We start from the raw sequence: 18,002 nt of genomic DNA on the forward strand, positions 1-18,002 counted from the left end.
ATTTCAATTTCTTGCAGTTATGTATTATGGACGTAAAAACCTAGGATTCTGGATTTGCTTATGTTGTCTCTAGTAAGCAGTTAAATGCAAATAGTTTGGACACTTCTTACTGTGGTTAACCCACTCAACAATTTCTTTTATGTTTAAATGAAGGGACCTGACATTTGAAAGGAGATTTTGTTTTTATCTTTCTTGCCTGATGATGCAGTAGATAACATTTTCAACAGCAAAGGGTTGATACTGTGTATTTTGCTTTTGTTGTGTTGCTGGTAATGACATCCAGCAACTTACTAAATAGTGTTTGAGTGTTTCATTGCCCTGCTCTATGCTTCAGACGGCTGGAGTCATGGCCCTTGTAGGGTAGCCTTGCCTTTGGACAAATGCATGCTTCCACTTTCGATGAAGGATTTAGTGTCAGTGTTGTCTGGTCTGCACTGATCAGATCAAAATCACAGTAATTTGGTTGGGTTTTTCTTTTATGGTAGGGAGTTAACTCTTTCCCAAGAATGAAGAATACAGCCATAGCAGATGACACAGGGGTTGTATGAATTAGTCATGAATAAATGTAGGAAGCAATTTACAGGGTTTTTAAACCAACTGCCTTTTGGATAGGTTTCTGAATACTCTATGTAGAGGAAGGTTAGAATATTTTAAGAAAGAGTCTGATATATGTAGGAAAGATTGAGTGGCAGAATAAGAATATTCCTGGAGAAAAAAAAATACTTGTCTCACAAAAGTTGTATCCACTATGTTGATATATTTAAGGAGAGTTTGAAAAGACAAACTCCCATATTTATATTCAAATATTTTTCTGCTTGAGTGCTTCTGGTACATGCCTGCAGGTGTCAGGAACAGAGTAGCTTTTTCAATTTAAGCCTGAATTTGAGCAGTCAAAATTTTTCATATTTAAGTAAAGTTTGCATAAAAACTAGTTCAAATACTTAACCTAAGGTTAAAACTACTAATTTACAAGAAAAGTCTTCTTATCTAAAAGAACTCCTTGTAAGAGAGGAGTGTTCTTTGTGTTGTTTGATTGTTTAGTTGTATAACTTTTAGCTGCTTATTTTTCTGAGCTTTTTAAATTCTGTGACAGCTCTCATCCAGAAAAACATTTACTCTGAAATGAGGTTACTGAACAATGGCTGTGGTGTGAGAAGTTAATTCACTAGAGTTGCTCGTGACTAGCTATATCTTGTGTGCATGGAAATATTTTAAATTGTACACAGAATGAAGTAAGGTTTATTTTTTCCTATACAGTAACAGAAATGTTGGTGAATGTTTTGAGCATTTGCTCTGATGATGAGCTGATGACAGAGGGAGAAGATCAATTTGACGGTAAGGATTACTTTAAGATACATAAATCGTCTTAGTGGTAATAACTTGTGAACAGTAATTAACTTAGATTGGTGTAATATTGCCTGGCATTTGAAGAAAACCACCTTCAAATTTTTCTGTAGAAAACAATGCTTTTGGCGGGACAGAGAAGGGAATTGTGTTTGTGTTTGTGATCAAGAAGCAGTAATAGTAACCTTTGCAAATCCTCGTATGTGATTTCTATTTAAAACAAATTTTTGCAAATACTCATATCTGATTTCTATATAAAGCAAACTTTTAGTGGGAAGTTCTCCAAATGTCCTGGCATTTAAAATTTAAAACATACTAACTTACTTTGCTAGTATTTAGAATAAATGTATTATAATACCCTAAATTTCTTAATGATTGCTCTTCAATAAGAGTTGATGTGGAAGAACATTAGATACAATATTTTTTATGGCAAAGTACTATAAATAAAGTCTGGAATGCAAGGTTAAGTCTGCATTTGAGTTTAAAGGACAACTTGTATTTGTACTTTGTATTATGTGTATCCATGTAATGGATTATAACATCTTTCTGTCTCTTAAACTGTGATACAGTAGACTGTTAAGAGATGTTTGTAGCATGATGATTAGGAAGCAACATTGACATGAAGACCTAGCATATCACACTTTGTTTTGATGGTCTTTTTACTGAGGTGCTTAATGTCACACCTAAACATTTTTCAGACTTCCTTCATTTTAACTAATAACAGAACTGATCTGGTGGATTGTTGTTGATGGGGGAGGAAGAAGGAAACTTTCAGGAGCCTTTGAGGAACATGAAAGGATCATTTATAAAGATATTAGAGACACAACCCCTTTCTTAATATTTGACAGCTACTGTGTTCAAATTTGATAGCAGAATAGTGTTGTGCTAAGCAGCTGTGTGTTTTACATCGGATTGCATTGGTTCTGAGCCACTTCAACTTTGCTGCCATTTAGATGGTTGCCAGAAACGTGAAAATGTGGAAGAAGTCTCAAAAGTGATCCTGCCAACAGTCAATTCCTGGTTTTTATTCAAGTAAACCTACTAAACTGAACATAAAGCAATTGCACCAAGCAGGGTTAGGTGGTATTCTGAGGTGTTAGGATTTATGTCTGCCAGAGTAGTTGCAGTTGTCAGTTGATTGCATATGCCATGTCTGTAGTTTCCTAATTTGAATTATTTTATTCTTCTGTCTCCTTTAACAATTTCTTTGCTTGATGCATCTCTTATGCCACCTAGGTACTGTCTATGCTTTATCTATCTGTGTGGTTGGATTTTTTTTTAACTGTTGACTTTCAAACTTTCACTTGTTTATCGTCAAATGTTAAAATATTCTCAACAATTCCACTTCTTGTTTGATGAATGCATTTTTAAGTGTTGCAATTTTCCATTTTATTTTTTTTTCACATTTCTTCTCCATTCCTTCTTTATTACCACTGCCAAGTTAAATATCTTTTTTTTTTTTGTCTCACTCGCCTTTTTCTCCATCATTCACTTCCTTTTTTTCTGGACTCTCCATCTGAAGAGCGACTCATATATGGCAATAAAAAAGGTACAGACCAGACAGAGTAGGAATGTTTTGAAATATGACTTCACAGAACCTGAGAGTATAAAGTATTAATGAGAAAATACCTTTCTATTGAGAGATATTGTGTAGTATTTTATGATTATTAACCAACTTAATGGGGATTTTATAAAGACTTGTGTATTTTGTTATCAGAAGTCATATTTCAAGACATCTGTCTTTCTGTGCATGAATTTTTTTCCTTCTTTCTTCATTCCTTTTTCTGTAGAATTTCATTCTTTTTCCTGCTTCTAAAATTTTATCTTTCGTCCTGCATGTGTAGGGAGCTTTCAGTTGTCTGTCTTGCTCTTTAATACTTTCCTCATGAGCTGTGTTTTTTAAGGTTGTGCATGGAATGTGTTTATACAATGTTCCAAAACCTGGTTTGTGTAGTACATTTAGTCTTCTTAACTGAGATGTCAAAAAAAGTACTTTTTGATTCTCTTGTGCTGTTTGGAAGATGGCCAGATACAAATTGTGAAAAGAAGCCTACTTACTAACTTAAATTCATGGTCTATCACCTGTTTTTCAGAAATCACTGGGTAGATAGTTCTGTACAGAGAAATTCTTCTGGCTACTACTAACCTAATAATCATTTTGCTCTCTGTATAAATTTGTTGGTTCCAGAGAGTATTTGTAATACTTGGGAATGCATTAGATTATAGACACATTTCCAAAGGTTAGGGTTGGAGCATAACGTGTCAGCATTTCAGAATTTGTTTCTTGTGCAGGCACTGGGAAATGGGAAAGTTCTTTGCCATATCTCCTATAATTTAGGATGTAATCAAGACATTCTTCTGCAAGCAGATGCCATCTTACTGTCTTCTCTAAGTAACCAGAATTCTGTGACCACATAAGTGCAGTTCTGTAGCCTGGAGTAATGCATTTGGCCTTTTGCCTTGGCCGTGTCACTTCTGTAGGGACAATGAGACATCATCTTAATTTAAAAAAAAAATCGAAACAAACAAAACCCCCCAAACAAACCAAACGCCAAAACTACCCCAAAGCAACCTTTCTCACTTTAAAGCACAGGGTCTAGCACTGCCTGAAGTCTGTCCAGTTGGCGTGTTACAGCTTGGCATCAGTGAGGCCTGCAGATTGGTGTAGGTAGAAGGAAAACTGAGGAACTTACAGAGAAATCTTTGATGTCCCCCTTAGCCCTGACCTTTTCAAAAACTCTAAAAGAGTCCCCTTCTCATTCCAGATTCTCAAGTGGCTACTCAATACTGTTCAAAGAGAGAAAGTAAAAACTTTTAGGACTTTAAAAATTAAAAGTTAAAATTTCAAGGAAATTATTATCAGTAAAAATTGAATGTTTCATACTATCCTATTCCAAATTTTTCCTGAGCCACCTGTTTTGTCACTTTTTTAGTTTGATGTCTGTTAAAATTGTGACTTTGTCTGAAAAAAACTTTACTCAGCAGTTCCTGTCTTTTTCGTTTTGTTTATATGGACTGGCAGATATTTGTCATACCCCAAGATTCTTTCATTGTGTTCATCAAAAGGTTGTCTCTTGACCCCTTTTTTTCTTTGTCATCACATCTTTTCTGTCTTGTGTGGTTTTGTTGTTGTTTGCCCTTACATGCTTTATCTTTTGTATTTTATTTGGTTTGGTGTTCAGGGTGGGAAGTCTACCCTCTCTTGTGCCACAGAAGGCCTTGTGTTCTTGCAGCTGTGGTCTGAGAAGTGTGGCTGTTGTGCCCGAGCATCTTTACCTTCATGGGGAAGTCCCCTGCTAGTCAGCAGGGATGGAAAACAGCTTCTTCCACAGCTCCCTTTTTGAACGCAAGTAGGCAAATTCGTGGACACGTGGCTCTTCTCTGCCCACTTCTGTGGTGCCCTCTTCTACATTCTTGCAATTTAGTTGGCAGCTTCTTATTGTGTACCTTTCTCCCAAGACTGAACATGCTACATGGAAGTTCTGGAATACCTGATAGACCTGTCTGAGCTTGTTCACTCTTGGTCCCCTGTGGTTCAGTTCACAGTATAACTGAGTTACTCTTGCCTTGATGTGATTAATGCTTCCTTTCCCCGATGGCTGAAGAGAAGTAAGGACTTTGGTTTTGATACCTCCTCATCTGCCTCTACTGTTTTACTGAAATTGAGGCGTTGGCAAAGGGAAAGTAAGATGAGGGGAAGGATGACATTTATAAATTGAAACAAACCAGCAACACTTAGTGTTGGAGAAAGGTGTTTCTGTTTTCATGTCAAGGCAGGCAAAGGTGGCTCTCCTTCCCAATCACAAGCCTCCTTTCAGAGTTTTGTCTTCACTTTTTTCTGTCACAAGTGGTATCACTCTGCCTTGTGGAATGTGCAGTATTTACTCCAGATCTTTGGTATTTGTAATTTCTGCAAATGATGAAAACCTAAGATGATGTGGAACACAGACTTAAGTGGTAAGAAAGGTACCACTGCAATTTTTTGCTTTTTTATTTTCTGGGGGGTTTTCGTATAGTTGTGTTTTGGGTAGCTGACATAAAAACAAGGAAACTACTGTTTTCTCTTGAACAGCTGTGTAACAATTAGAAAATCTTTTTTTTTTTGTGGCTTCTCTGTTGGGCTGCTTGCCTACATCTTTATATACACAGATGTCAGTACTAAGAATTTAAAGTGTAAAATTTAGGCAAATGAATTACAATAGCTACTACACTGTAGTGGTGGTAGTTCAGATGCTTACTAGCTTCAGGAAATCATTGTGAACAATCTAAACTTTTTTGTGTGCATTTTGTGGACACAGAGGTGATGGTGGGTTTGAAGTTCTAATTTGATAACATTGTGCCCTTAAGTGTTTGGGTACTGACCTCCTGTGAAGAATACTGAACTTAAACAATTGTGTTAAATTTGATGCACTTTAAAACTGATCTTCTAGATACTCCTGAGCTTGAGACTTTTTCTTATTCTATTGAAAGTAGGTACAGCGGCCGCACGGAAAGAAATAATCAGAAACAAAATTCGTGCAATTGGCAAGATGGCAAGAGTCTTCTCTGTTCTCAGGTACTTGCATGATTTCTGCATTCCTAAACCCCCGTTACGTATGTAAGGCAAACATCTCTTTCAGGATAATGAATGCCAAACATTTTTCAGGGAGATCACTGTGCATCAGAATCTTGTTTGGCATATTGTTGCACCCTGTTGATGTCGGAATTTTTGGTTAAAGAATATTTTTGAGTTATTTTTGAGACATATTTCAAGAAATTAGAGAACATGATCTTTAATTTACATGTTGTTTGTCCAGCTGTTAGCTAAGTTTTGGAAAGGCAATACCAGATACAAAGACTGAAATCGGGGTGTAATGGAGGAGATCAGGTCTGACTCCAAAAATTTCTGACATACGAGAAACTTGAGTAGTTTTGTTTCCAGTTTTTGTTTGTTTCTTTTCAGCTATTTAAAAAATACCCCATCCTCTTTAAATCCAGAGATTTCATCATCATATTTACCCAAAATGTCTGTTTTTCCACAGACTACAATTGCTCAAATAGGGGTAATTTTTTAAAGTTGTTATTTCCTAGAGTAAAGACACTTACAACAAAATTGGCGATTGTTTTATGAGGTATGTTCAGTACCTCATGAGGCATTCAGTGCTCATTTCAAAGCTAATGAACCTGCATGTGAATAACTGCTCAGAATTTAGTTCAGAAGTAGCCAGCATTTATAACTCCTAGGCAGAGGAAAGACTGGTGTGGAATAGAATTATTTTCCCCCTTTAAATTCTTTGAATTAGAATTTGCATTCAGTCTTGACATGCCTAAAACACGGCAAAACTAGGCTCTCCCTTTCCCCAACCATTATTTTACTTCAGTGCAAGTTTTCATGCAGATATTTAAGTTTTTGTTACTGGTTTTTTTCACACCAGGGAGGAGAGTGAAAGTGTGCTGACACTCAAGGGTTTGACTCCCACTGGAATGTTACCTAGTGGAGTGTTGGCTGGAGGACGACAGACCCTGCAAAGTGGTAATGATGTTATGCAACTTGCTGTGCCTCAGATGGACTGGGGCACATCTCACTCTTTTGCTAACACCACACATAATGCATGCAGGGAATTTCTTATGCTTTTCAGTTCTTGTCTTAGCGGCTGATACAAGCATAGTGTTATGTGTTAATCAGGCAATGTGAAATGGATACTTAACCAGGGTATAAAACTAAAAGCCAATTAGTTCAGCAGTGTCAAGCTATGTTTTTCAGACTGAGCTTCCTTAGTTTACAATTTTTCAGGTGGGGTGACCTTACAGATCTCGTACTGAGGCATTTAATCATTAGAGATTCAAAAATGGCAGTGTAATTTTGCATTATTACTTGTCTGCTCTCCATTAAAATGGTTTTATTATAGCCCTGTTAGTATTTTCATTGACAATGTCAAATACTTGTTGATATTAATATTAACAAACAGCTACAGACTGCATAGTTCCATATTATACTCCATTGACAGATTGGAATGTGCTATGTTTTGTACCCTGGTAATTAATGCCAAAGTTTGTTCTCTATGTTGTTTGTCAAATGTTCTATGTATAATTGACCTCCCTGAATTGTCCTTGTAACATGCTGTTTCCTTCCTCTGCAGATGTAGCTGCTTTCTTAGATCTGTCTGTCTCTCTCTAGGTATAGATGTATGTCTGTATAAGTGTTAAAATTAAACCACTATCCCAGACACTTGTCTGTCTCTTGATGTAGAAGCAATGTTGTAGCACCTTGTTTTTGAGGTTTGCTGCATTTGCTGCTGCACATTGTCTGTGCATTTGAACAATAATGTACTTGAAAAATACTCAATCATTTGTTATAAAATCAGCTGAGAATAAAGGGATTGAATTTAAAACTTGTAAATAAATCAAAATAAAAGGGTGTTATTAAGTGTGCATATATTTTTTTTTGCATGAAAATAAAAAGAACTCTATACAAAATATACCTGTAATCTGGCTCATTGAATATTTTGTGAAAGGTTTTTATTCATTTTTTAGTTTGTTGAATCATTGGATCATATTTTTCACAAGGCCCATAATGATTAACTAGGATTAGGGAGAATGCTCTGAGCTTGTACCAAGTGTATTAAAAGAATGAAGTCCATGTTTTCTGTTCTCAGTGGTGAATAACTAAAATACACCAGTCTGAAACTGGACTTCCTATCAGCAGCACTCTTAACATATTCAAAGACTTTATTGGCCACCGTCAGGCTTTACTAGGAAGTATAAAACTTCTGTGTGGGAACACTGAATTTTATAACTGTTGAAAGATTGTGAATATATGAATACCACTTTTTACACAATCTATTTTCCAAGAGTAGCTGCTTTTCTCATTTCATGATTTAGACTCTATGTGAATTCCTTATATTTTCTATGTAGCTTTTTTTAAGCCTTTCACTGTATTTTCTATTAAACTATCAAAGCTGATTTTTAATAGCTTTGAAACAGGAATGTCACATTTAAAATAATTTTTCAGTGGACATATAATGTCTACAAGTAAGTTTATATGTCCAGTGTGTGTATGTGATTGTTTTGTGAATGTCTATAACAAGAAATGGTGTATGTTTCCTAATCCATTCAACTATTCCAAAAACATGTTCTAGCTTTAATTTTCATTGTTTAATAAGAAACTTTATTATGCTTAAAAAATGAGTCTCACTGATTTAACAAATTTTTTTTCCATGTTGCATTACAAATACCAGAGAGGATCAAACTGACTAGAAAATTTTTTTTACATAAAGCATGTGACTTTCTACCATTACTGAAAATGTGGGACATTTGGAAAGTATGCAAAATGCATTCTGGATTTTTGTGGGTGTGCGTTTTTTTTTGACTAGAACTTTTGATGGCAATATTCCTTGATGCACTACATTAATATACCTCATTTGTTTTAGTCATGTTGATTGTTCAAAATAAATCATGCCAACTGTTAGTTCTCAAACTGAAGTAACTTCTTTTTACTGATAAGCATGTTACTGTTTTCAGTCTTAAAAGAGTAGTTTTCAAATTGTAACGCTCAACTGCAAAGGTAGAAGTAAACCAAAAATAAAATAAAACTTCGCTAACTGACAATTTTCTAAATCATTGTAATATCAGAGAATTTATATTCTTGACAAAAACATGGTCACCAATAGTATAGTAGGATTTCTTACTACAAATATTTAATTACTCTTTGAAATGTTTTGTACTGTGTTGATCAGTATACTATCAATAATTTAAACTAGTTAGGCTTGCAAAAATGAAAGAACATAATATTAACTGAAGTAATTTTTTTACTCCGTTCTTTTGTTTGCTTAAAGATACACAGAATTGACCAGTAAGCCGTAGGTTTTCCTGGTTTCAGTCTTACAAATGTTCATTTTTCAATGGCACATTGAGGAAAGGTCTAGTTACGCTAGTTGCTATTAAACCTATAAGCAGCTTTGAAAGTGATAAGAAATTGGAGTGTATATCTACGTTTCTCTAGAGAGCTGGGCTAAAGTTATTTTATCAGGGCAAATAGATATACACATATATGCAATTTTTGCATATATAGCTATTATAGCTCTTAATGTCAGTAACACTTTTCATACGGGGTCTTAGCAAATGCCACTGTTCTGTCAGGACTTTGCTGAGCCCAGCTGCTGTGTTTTGTGAGCTGCTGGCCCTTCTGCTCCTCTTCCTTGGAGGGGCGGTGCCTGGTGGCTCTGCCGTCCCAGCTGGCAGTGCCGGGACAGATCCTCACTGCAGCACAGAGCAGCCCAGGGGAAATGGCAAATGCAGACCGTAGTGAAGGGCTAAACAAAGACAAGTCAGTTCAAAAAGATAGTTCTGGAAAAAAATGCAAGCCTACATCCTATGGGAGAAGTCAATGTATGAATTTTATTTTTCATGAATGTATAGGTATATTATTTTAAAATGAGTCATAGCTTACCCGTGGATAGCTTTAATGTGTTAGGATAAAAACAGACTTTGGGAAATCATGGCCTTCATATATTTCTAAATTTTTTAAAATGTTAATTGTATTTTATGATTTTTGTTGCTTGCATAATAATAGCTGAAATACTAAAGACCATATTAAGTACTGTTATTTAAAATAACATTTCCTCGTGACTTATTTTGTGAACTGAATTCAGTAAAATTAGCTTCCAAATTGAGCCAACATCTGATAAAAAATGACAAAACACCTAAAGCTTCATTCAGCAACATACTAAACACAAGTCTAAATTAAAAACTCTTAAGTACTTCCATGGACATCAGTTGAACTACTGCCCTTGCTATTAGTCAGAAAGCAGTTAAGATAGTTTTTTGGGTTTATGTTGAAAATTGGCAAGGATTTTCTATCACATCCATCTGTTAAGTAAAACAAGGGGAGAGCTGAAATTAAGGATGGAAATGCCATTGAAACCTGTTGCTTGAAATCAGCTCTCAAGTGAGAATATTCAGAGCAAAGACTTCAGAATTACCTGTTAATATGATCCAGTATTTATTTGAGGTTTATCAACGTCTACAAAAACTAGAGTTTTAATTTAGATATACCTGCAAAAGAGAATCTAACAAAATTATTTTCCAAATTGAGTCTGTACAGGTTTTTTAAAGTGCTTGTATTTTCCAGTCAGTTTGTTCTTTTACATTAAGTTGAAAATTATCTTTTCCTTAACTGTGATGTATATTCCAAGGTCTTTTTGGAATAGTAGTACTACAAGTAGAGTGAACTAGGAGTAAATTTTGGAATTTGTATTTATGACCAAGCTACATAATTTGCAGAGATAAATCAGTATTCGTGATCTTTTCAGGAAAAGATGAAAAGAAAGACTCCACAGGTAACAGGAAATGGTGGAAAGAGGTGGTTTTTTTTACGTAGTTTCGTATTTGTATGGCAAATTGATTATAGTTTGAAAGTATATATTTGGTGACTTTCTAAAAGAATTCTTAAAGTAATTTATTTTTAGAAATAGAGGAAGTTTCTCTCCCTTAACATAAACATAAATAACCATCCATACAAGTGGCTTTTTGATTTAATTCTGGAATTGCCCTTGTCTCTGTAGATTTAAGTGCTGAATATTTTAGCTTTTTTTTCATTTTTTGTTCCATAGAAAGTGCAGTATATGAAATACAAAATGCTGCATTTTCCTTAAGTATTTATTGGATACCTACTTAATGCAAGTATCCAAATTTTTTTAGACTGTCTCAGTGAAAATTAGAATCTTATGCAATAGTGAGCTTATAACATAATGTAGGCAATTCATACATAACATAGTGTAGGCATAGTGTAGGTGATTGGTTTTGTTGGCTAGGAAATGAGAAGTAATGAACTTAAATCTCTTTAAAGAATTCTATTCTGATCTAATGCCCTATTTTCTTATAGAGCTATTTTCCCCAGCACTTGCTTGAATATTCTGGTATGATTTGTGTTGTTAACAGAATGTATGAAGCACTACACAAGTAGGTTTACCTCTGTGTAAGCTACTTTTACTTAATATTTCTGAAATTGTGGTATTAGAGGCATGGCAAATAGTAGGGGAGGTAAAAAGTTGTTACCAGAATTGACTTAGCTACAGTTCAGGTTGTAATAATAATAACAACCTTACGTTAAAGCTTTGCCTTCTAGAGCTAAAACTATAAGGAAAGATCTTACACGTGAGAAATCACAGCTGATGTCACAGTTATTTAGTTAGAAAAACAGCTAGTGAGCTAAATGTTTTTCATATTCACATTAATTCACCCACTAAGACTATGTTAAATCCAGACCTCTTCCTGCTGTAGACTTTGTTGTTGATTCAACTAAACAACTTACAAGACTTTGTAAATATGATTTGCTAGATTTGTCTTTTATGGCTTAAATTTCACGATTCAGTTCTCAGAGGTGCCCATTTTAGCTTAAAATATTGTGACAAATTGAAGTACTAGTTAAACTTCAGGGAGCTAATGATAAAGAGGAAAATAATTTCGAATTATTAGAATGCTGGTCGTGTTATTTTTATAGTGTCCTGCCTGGTAATTTAATGAAGCTCACTAATGGATTTTAATCTTCAGAAATAGTCTCAAATAGATTTTTAGTATTTTTTTAAACCATACCACAGCTTTAGCATCAGTTGAAGTTTTCTGTTGCTGTCTTAAAAAAAGCTGAAACAAAAATCACAACCAAAACTTACAGAAATGTATAGTTAATAACATCAGTTAATTAGTGTTACTTTGACAGACTTTTAGTTGATAAACTGTGTTAGCTAAAATTTAGGAAAAATTTCACTTAGACTTAAAAACAACCCCCCAAAAACTTAATTGTCTTTTTAACTAATTGTAATCTAATCTGGCTTAGCATACTATATTAAATTGATCATTGCCTTTTCTGCTATGCGATATTACACTCTTCATCTTTCTCATTCATTTTGCATGCATCTGCTCACTTCTGTACAGCCACTGTAGAGGCAATTGAGGCTGAAAAAGGTATGATCAGACTCTTTGCCCTTGGCAGAGATCTGTGGTGTCTGGGAGGGAATTCAAAAGTACTCTGGGTGGGTGTGTTTTATTTTCAACTTGCACAAGCAGAGATGAATCAACTGCATTGATTCATCCATTTTACATGTAACATTCATTTCTGGCTTTAGGATAATGATTATCTTTAATATTTTAGGGAAATTCTTGGGGATTTTTGGTCTCTTTTGGTTTGTTTTTTTACAAAATATACTGTAGGTTTTTGTATAATAGCATGTTGTGATATGTGGTATTGTCTTGAAGTTTTTAAGAATAGAAGTGTTTAGTGTTTTTTTTCTGCATTCAACTGAAGGTTTTGTGTGATTGTGGGGAGGGGATGTTATATGTGGAAGGAGGGTTTTTTATGCATGCCTTTTCTCATAAAATCTATTTAATGGCTTTGAAAATTTTTTTTTTTACCTTTCTGTGATATCTGGTAGTGCAAGATGTATAACTTTTTTTCTGTAGATTTTGAATATAATTTATTGTTCAGATTTATTTCTAGTATTTATGGGACATTAAATTCAATGGATTATCAGTGCTTCTGTGCTAAATAAGTTGTGTATACGTTATATACGTCCTCTGTTAGTGGTATTGAGCAAAATGCCATCAAATTATTTGGTTCAGAGTATTCAACTTCAGATTGTTTCTTTTCAGAGATACTTTAGTTTCTTCTTGCTCAGAATTCAATGAAGTGAATGAGAAACAGCATAGCAGTTGAGAGAGCTGCCTTTGGGGTTTTTCAGATTTAGTCGCAAAGCACCATTTAATGACTGTATTCTTTGTTTTTTTAATTAAGGAAGTCAGATCTCCAAAAATATAAACAAGTGCCATATTCTGTTCTCACACACACCTGCAAGAGGTCCTGTTGTTGTGAGTGGAAAGCTGTACTTAAATCTCCAAAGAATTATTTCATCCCAAAAACTTCAGTCTTATTATGTGGTCAGCCATTTTCAGGTGTAAATTCAACTACAGACCTCATTCATCAAAATAATCAGTAGCAAAATAATACCTTTTTTCTATACTTACTTTAAATACATCTGTATTTAAATGATACCATTGTTGAACCACAGTGCTAACTTGGTGATTGTGGTTGTGTCCATTTCCATCATCCACATGATTAGCACAGTGTGAACCACATCCTGCAGTTTTGCCTGCATGAAAACTGCAGGATCAGGCCATCGGTGCGTGTGCAGGATGTAAATCTGCTACTACCTTTGTAACCCTTTGCTGCTTTGCCTCCACTGCACTTGCTGTGCTGCTTAGATCTTACTGACATTGCCCTGAAGAGAAGGGGGATGTTAAGATTAGCCCGATGAGCTGGGCAGCAAAAGCACAGCGGTGATAGCTGGCCCCACCAGGGACACGCAGAAGCAATCAAGTGGGCTTAAACCCCTTGATTCCTACTTGCAGAATATTTGCCATACTTTGTTCTTTTTGTAAGGAACTGAAATCATGATTGCCATAAACATTTCAGGAAAGCAGGTTATAGAATCTTTTAGCAATACAGTTGCAGGGCCATAAGTTTCTTTGGCTGATTTTTTACCTTTTTTTAAACATAATTTGTTAGAAAAAGTATATGCTTTCAACTTATTTTTCCATTACTGACATATCAAATTTGCATTTTGTTAAGCAATACGAGGATTCTCTCCGCAACATAAAATCTGCAGTTTTGAAGAAGCAAAAGGTTTGGATAGGATCAATGAGAGAATGCCACCAAGAAAAGATGCTCTTCAGCAAGATGGTATTAATACTATAAACACAGCAAATGCCAATGGAAACAATGGAACTGGCAACAACAATGCACAGTGACCACATCAGCTTCTGGTTTACTCACTCATGTCCTGCCTGAGAATTCCTAGATTACTGCTTTTTGATGCGACAACAAATGAAACAGGGGGATCACTTGAAGTGACTAGTTAATACAAGGTGGAAAACCATCTGACTTGATCCCACTGAAGAGAGACCATCATGCTTTTGAGACAACAGCCCCTCTCTTACACGGTGACCCAACCTCCTGAGAGCGTGTGCCTCACCCTTTCACACCAACATCCATCACTGGCTGCTGCAGATTGGAAGAGATCTGGGGAAAGAAATGGGCTGTTCTCACTAAAGCACACCTAGACTAGCATCTTACACTTATCGTTGTCAACACTTTTAAGTTTACAAATGGGGTTTTTCTTTCAGTAGAGGTAGTTTGTTTGTTTGTTTGTTTTTTAAAATCAGACTTTCAAATGCAACCCTAAGAGCTAACTATTTATTAATGGACATTGGTTTCATGATATGTCTTTAAAATTATAGATTAGAATGGTCTTAAAATATCTGAGGCTGCAAAAACTGTATTTTAAATAACAGAAAAAATGCCAAAAAATTTCAGTTGGTCATTCTGTAAAATGCTGACCTCAGGTTTACTCCTTAGATGTTGCTAATTCTATATTGTATTCACTGTATTTTTTAGTTACAGCTTATCAGAAGATTTCTATGTAGGAATGTTTATTACTTGAACACAGATTTTAAAAAAAAAATATTTAATTTAGAAACTTTTTTGCCCAGCTTTTTCAAGACTTTTCCCCACCTTGAATTTAAAAAAAAAAATTATATATACTAATTTTAAAAGTAAGAAAAATATGGAAGTGTTAATTTTAAGGTACTTTTAATTGAACTTTGTACATTGTTTAAGTAAATTTTGATTCATATCAAGTCTGTAAAGCTTGGCATTGTATTTTGTGTATGCATGTTTTCATTTTGCAAATATTTAATATATAGACCTATGATGTACATCTATAGGTTACCTAGATGTTATGGGTACTTTTAGTTTATTGTGAGTATTACGGTTGCATAAATAGCTAATAATCACTGGGCTGAATAGCTGCAAGCTTTTTATTATTTTTAAATCTGTAAAGGAAACTGAACCTGTATCGGACATACTTTTTGTTTAAGCAAAGCAGCGCGTAAGCAATTGCTCTGTTCAACTGCTAAGGCATTAATGAAGTGTAAACTTGAGACTGCATGTATTTTGGTATCTACAGGACTGCTTGGTTAAAATAAAAATTGAAGCCCTGTGCTAATTTGTTCACAAATAATGGACTGTACTGATTGCCAGTGTACTTTGTTATATATTTTGACATTTGCTATATGTCCTTCTTATCCCCTGGAACACAACTTGAAACTGATGTCACTAGAGTTCATCTCTCTCTTTTTCTTTTTTCCTTTTTTTTTTTCCTTTTTTTATTTTCCTTTTTTTTTTTTTTTTTTTTGCCATAAAGTAAAATCTGTACATACCCCTAAGTTGGAAGTTTTATGCATGTTCTGAACTATTAAAGTATTTTATAAACGGTAGCACACAATAAATTCTGTGCATGGGCTGCGGCTCCTATCACTGTGTATTGGTTTTATTTGGCATACATAGGTCTAATCTGACCTTGAAAATTGTTTAGACATAGTCTTCAATATTTAAGCTATTCAAAGAAATAGCATAGAAGGTCAGATTTAGCTTGCAGAGAACTAGCTGAATGTAAACACTATTTAATTTATATTTTATTCCTGCTGCTTTTTTTTTGCTTTTCAGTTCTCTCTCAGAGATATTTTGTGTGTGGTAAACCAGACATCCACTTTTGGTTTGTACACGCTTGTCAGAGCAGGGTTAGTGGACTCTAGAAAGACTCTTATGCTTAGCTGTGTTCCATATGTTGAACTAAACATTTGACTACTGAAGTGTGTTGGGGCAGCTTTTTGGGCAGAGGGGGAAAATTGTTTGTTTTGACAGTCTGTACAGACACATAAATGAGTCTTTTGGAATATTCTTTTTAAACTAAGGACAAGCTGCTGAACAGGATGAGAATTAAGATAAGTGACGCAGTGTTGGTAAGGGAGTTTTAATATTCAATTTTACTTTATTGCAGATGCATTCTAATTGGAAATTCTTCTCAGAGTTTGAGTGCAGAAGATCAAGTTAAAAATGGTAAGTTTTTTGGCTTTTTTATGAAGCACTCCCATGCCTGCGAGCTGTACAGTCTGCATATGGTGTCATATTAGAGCAGAACAGAAATCTATTACGAAGTATGACTGAAATTTTATGAACATGGTGATGGTACCTTTCTCCTTTTAAGTGCTAGTGGAAAATGTCGCAACCTCACAAGAAACTATTTGTCCTGATTTGATACTCAGATCTTGGTTGTGATGAGGATTTTGAGTAGCTGGAATTGTGTATATGAAGAAAATATAGATACAGTCTTTGTGTGGAAAGACCTCACTGTAATTGGAGAGAACTGGTTCTGATACTTGTATAGCAGTAAGTGCCCAGCAGCAATGATGGTCACTTCTGTGAGGATTCCCTGGCAGCATCCATTTTGCTGCTTTAAGGACTCCCTTCCAGTGTCCATTGTCTGTAGTAGTTTTTGCCAGATATGAAGGCAGATCTGCTGTAAAGGAAAATTCACTGTGTAGTTGTCGGCCTGATTTCTCATGCTGTGTTTCTCCTGTCACCCTTTAGGCAAGTAGTCGGGTAACAGGGTTGTATCTGGGGGTGTTCCTGTTTGTAAAGGAGGCACTCATTTTTTACTACTGTGTTTCTGTAAGGTGGAGTCTGGAGCTGTCTCTAATTCTTATATTGTTTGGGAGAAGAAATTATATCCTTATTCCCTGAAAATTGTAAGTAGTTTGCATTACTTGTTTTATGCTTTCAGCATTTTACGGAGGGGAAGAAAAAAAGAAGTCATCTATATGTCCTTAGTCTGTTCTTGGGTAGAGAGGGGAGAAGGCTTGGCTTTGACAGCCAAAGGGGACAGGCAGCAAAAGCTGCGAGAGGCAAGGCAGGTCCCTGGTTTGAGCTGGTGTGGTCACTGCCTCCCTGCCCTGCCCTGGGCTCAGCAGACACATGTGGGTCACTTCTTCTGAGCAGATGGGTGGGAGCAGCATCTGTGGTGTGCTTACCTGGAGGGCACCAGCAGCGAGTATTCAGAGGTGGGCTGGGGTCTCTGCCCCAAAGAGTGTAACTGTGTGTTGGTGGAACTGAGAAGCAGAAGTACAGACTATGCTGGGTCAGGTTTTAGGGGATTATTTTCCAGCAGGGACTTGTGCTGTCAGGGAATGTGCTGCCATTTGCTGAGCCAAACGGGGAAGAACAGCCAAGTTCACAACCTACCTGTATCCAGTTCAATGGCAAACAAACACCCTCACCTCCCAAAATTATAGTGTGAAACAACAGCTTTCCTTTCAAAGCTTGTTAAATTCAGTTGTGAAATGGAAAAATTGCCCCAGTCTCATGCCTTCAATTGTGAAGATTGGCCCCTTGCAAAAAACCAAATGGTTGGGATTGAGGCTGTTTTTCTCTTAGAAAGGGAGGTCACTTCCGGTGCGAGTCTAAATGCTTTTGGAGGGAAGACTCTCCTAACAGCTTGCTTTTTTCCTAATGTTTAATCTGAAAGCACTATTACATAAGTTATGTAGAAAATTAAGGCTTTTTCAGAGGCAGGACAGACAATATCTGTTCAGTCTTTCCTTGCCTATTTTTTGCTACTTTTTTTGTTTCATTGTCAATCATTCAATTCTTGCTACCCATTTAACAATTCTTTGTTGCTAGCATGTAATGAAAATATTTTTGCCATAAAACAAGTAAATGTTTTACATTCACATAGAATAGAACATAGAACCCTCTTCACCTGTTCATTTTCTAGTGATAGTATGTATGA

General features: G+C 35.5%; 1 protein-coding gene across 11 annotated transcripts in view; it reads left to right on the forward strand.

Moving 5' to 3' along the window:
- LOC121672795 (serine/threonine-protein phosphatase 2B catalytic subunit beta isoform) overlaps nt 1-18,002 on the forward strand; it is a 47,053-nt gene that overhangs the window by 24,522 nt on the left and 4,529 nt on the right. The window contains exons 10-16 of one of the 11 annotated variants that reach the window (XM_042045666.1): nt 1,258-1,335; nt 2,867-2,893; nt 5,815-5,899; nt 6,759-6,856; nt 10,635-10,661; nt 12,256-12,285; nt 13,946-15,688. In XM_042045666.1, the coding sequence (XP_041901600.1) occupies nt 1,258-1,335; nt 2,867-2,893; nt 5,815-5,899; nt 6,759-6,856; nt 10,635-10,661; nt 12,256-12,285; nt 13,946-14,124 (524 nt within the window). In that variant the 3' untranslated portion in view covers nt 14,125-15,688. Of the gene's footprint in view, nt 1-1,257; nt 1,336-2,866; nt 2,894-5,814; nt 5,900-6,758; nt 6,857-10,634; nt 10,662-12,255; nt 12,286-13,945; nt 15,689-16,214; nt 16,274-16,890; nt 16,963-18,002 lie in introns of those variants that run through there. The other 10 variants (XR_006018995.1, XM_042045667.1, XM_042045669.1 and 7 more) reach the window with 10 other exon arrangements.

Source organism: Corvus kubaryi, unplaced genomic scaffold (genome assembly GCF_017639235.1).
Source record: "Corvus kubaryi isolate FWS band 111438036 unplaced genomic scaffold, C.kubaryi_AGA036_p1.0 64968, whole genome shotgun sequence".
In the NCBI taxonomy this organism is placed as follows: domain Eukaryota; kingdom Metazoa; phylum Chordata; class Aves; order Passeriformes; family Corvidae; genus Corvus; species Corvus kubaryi.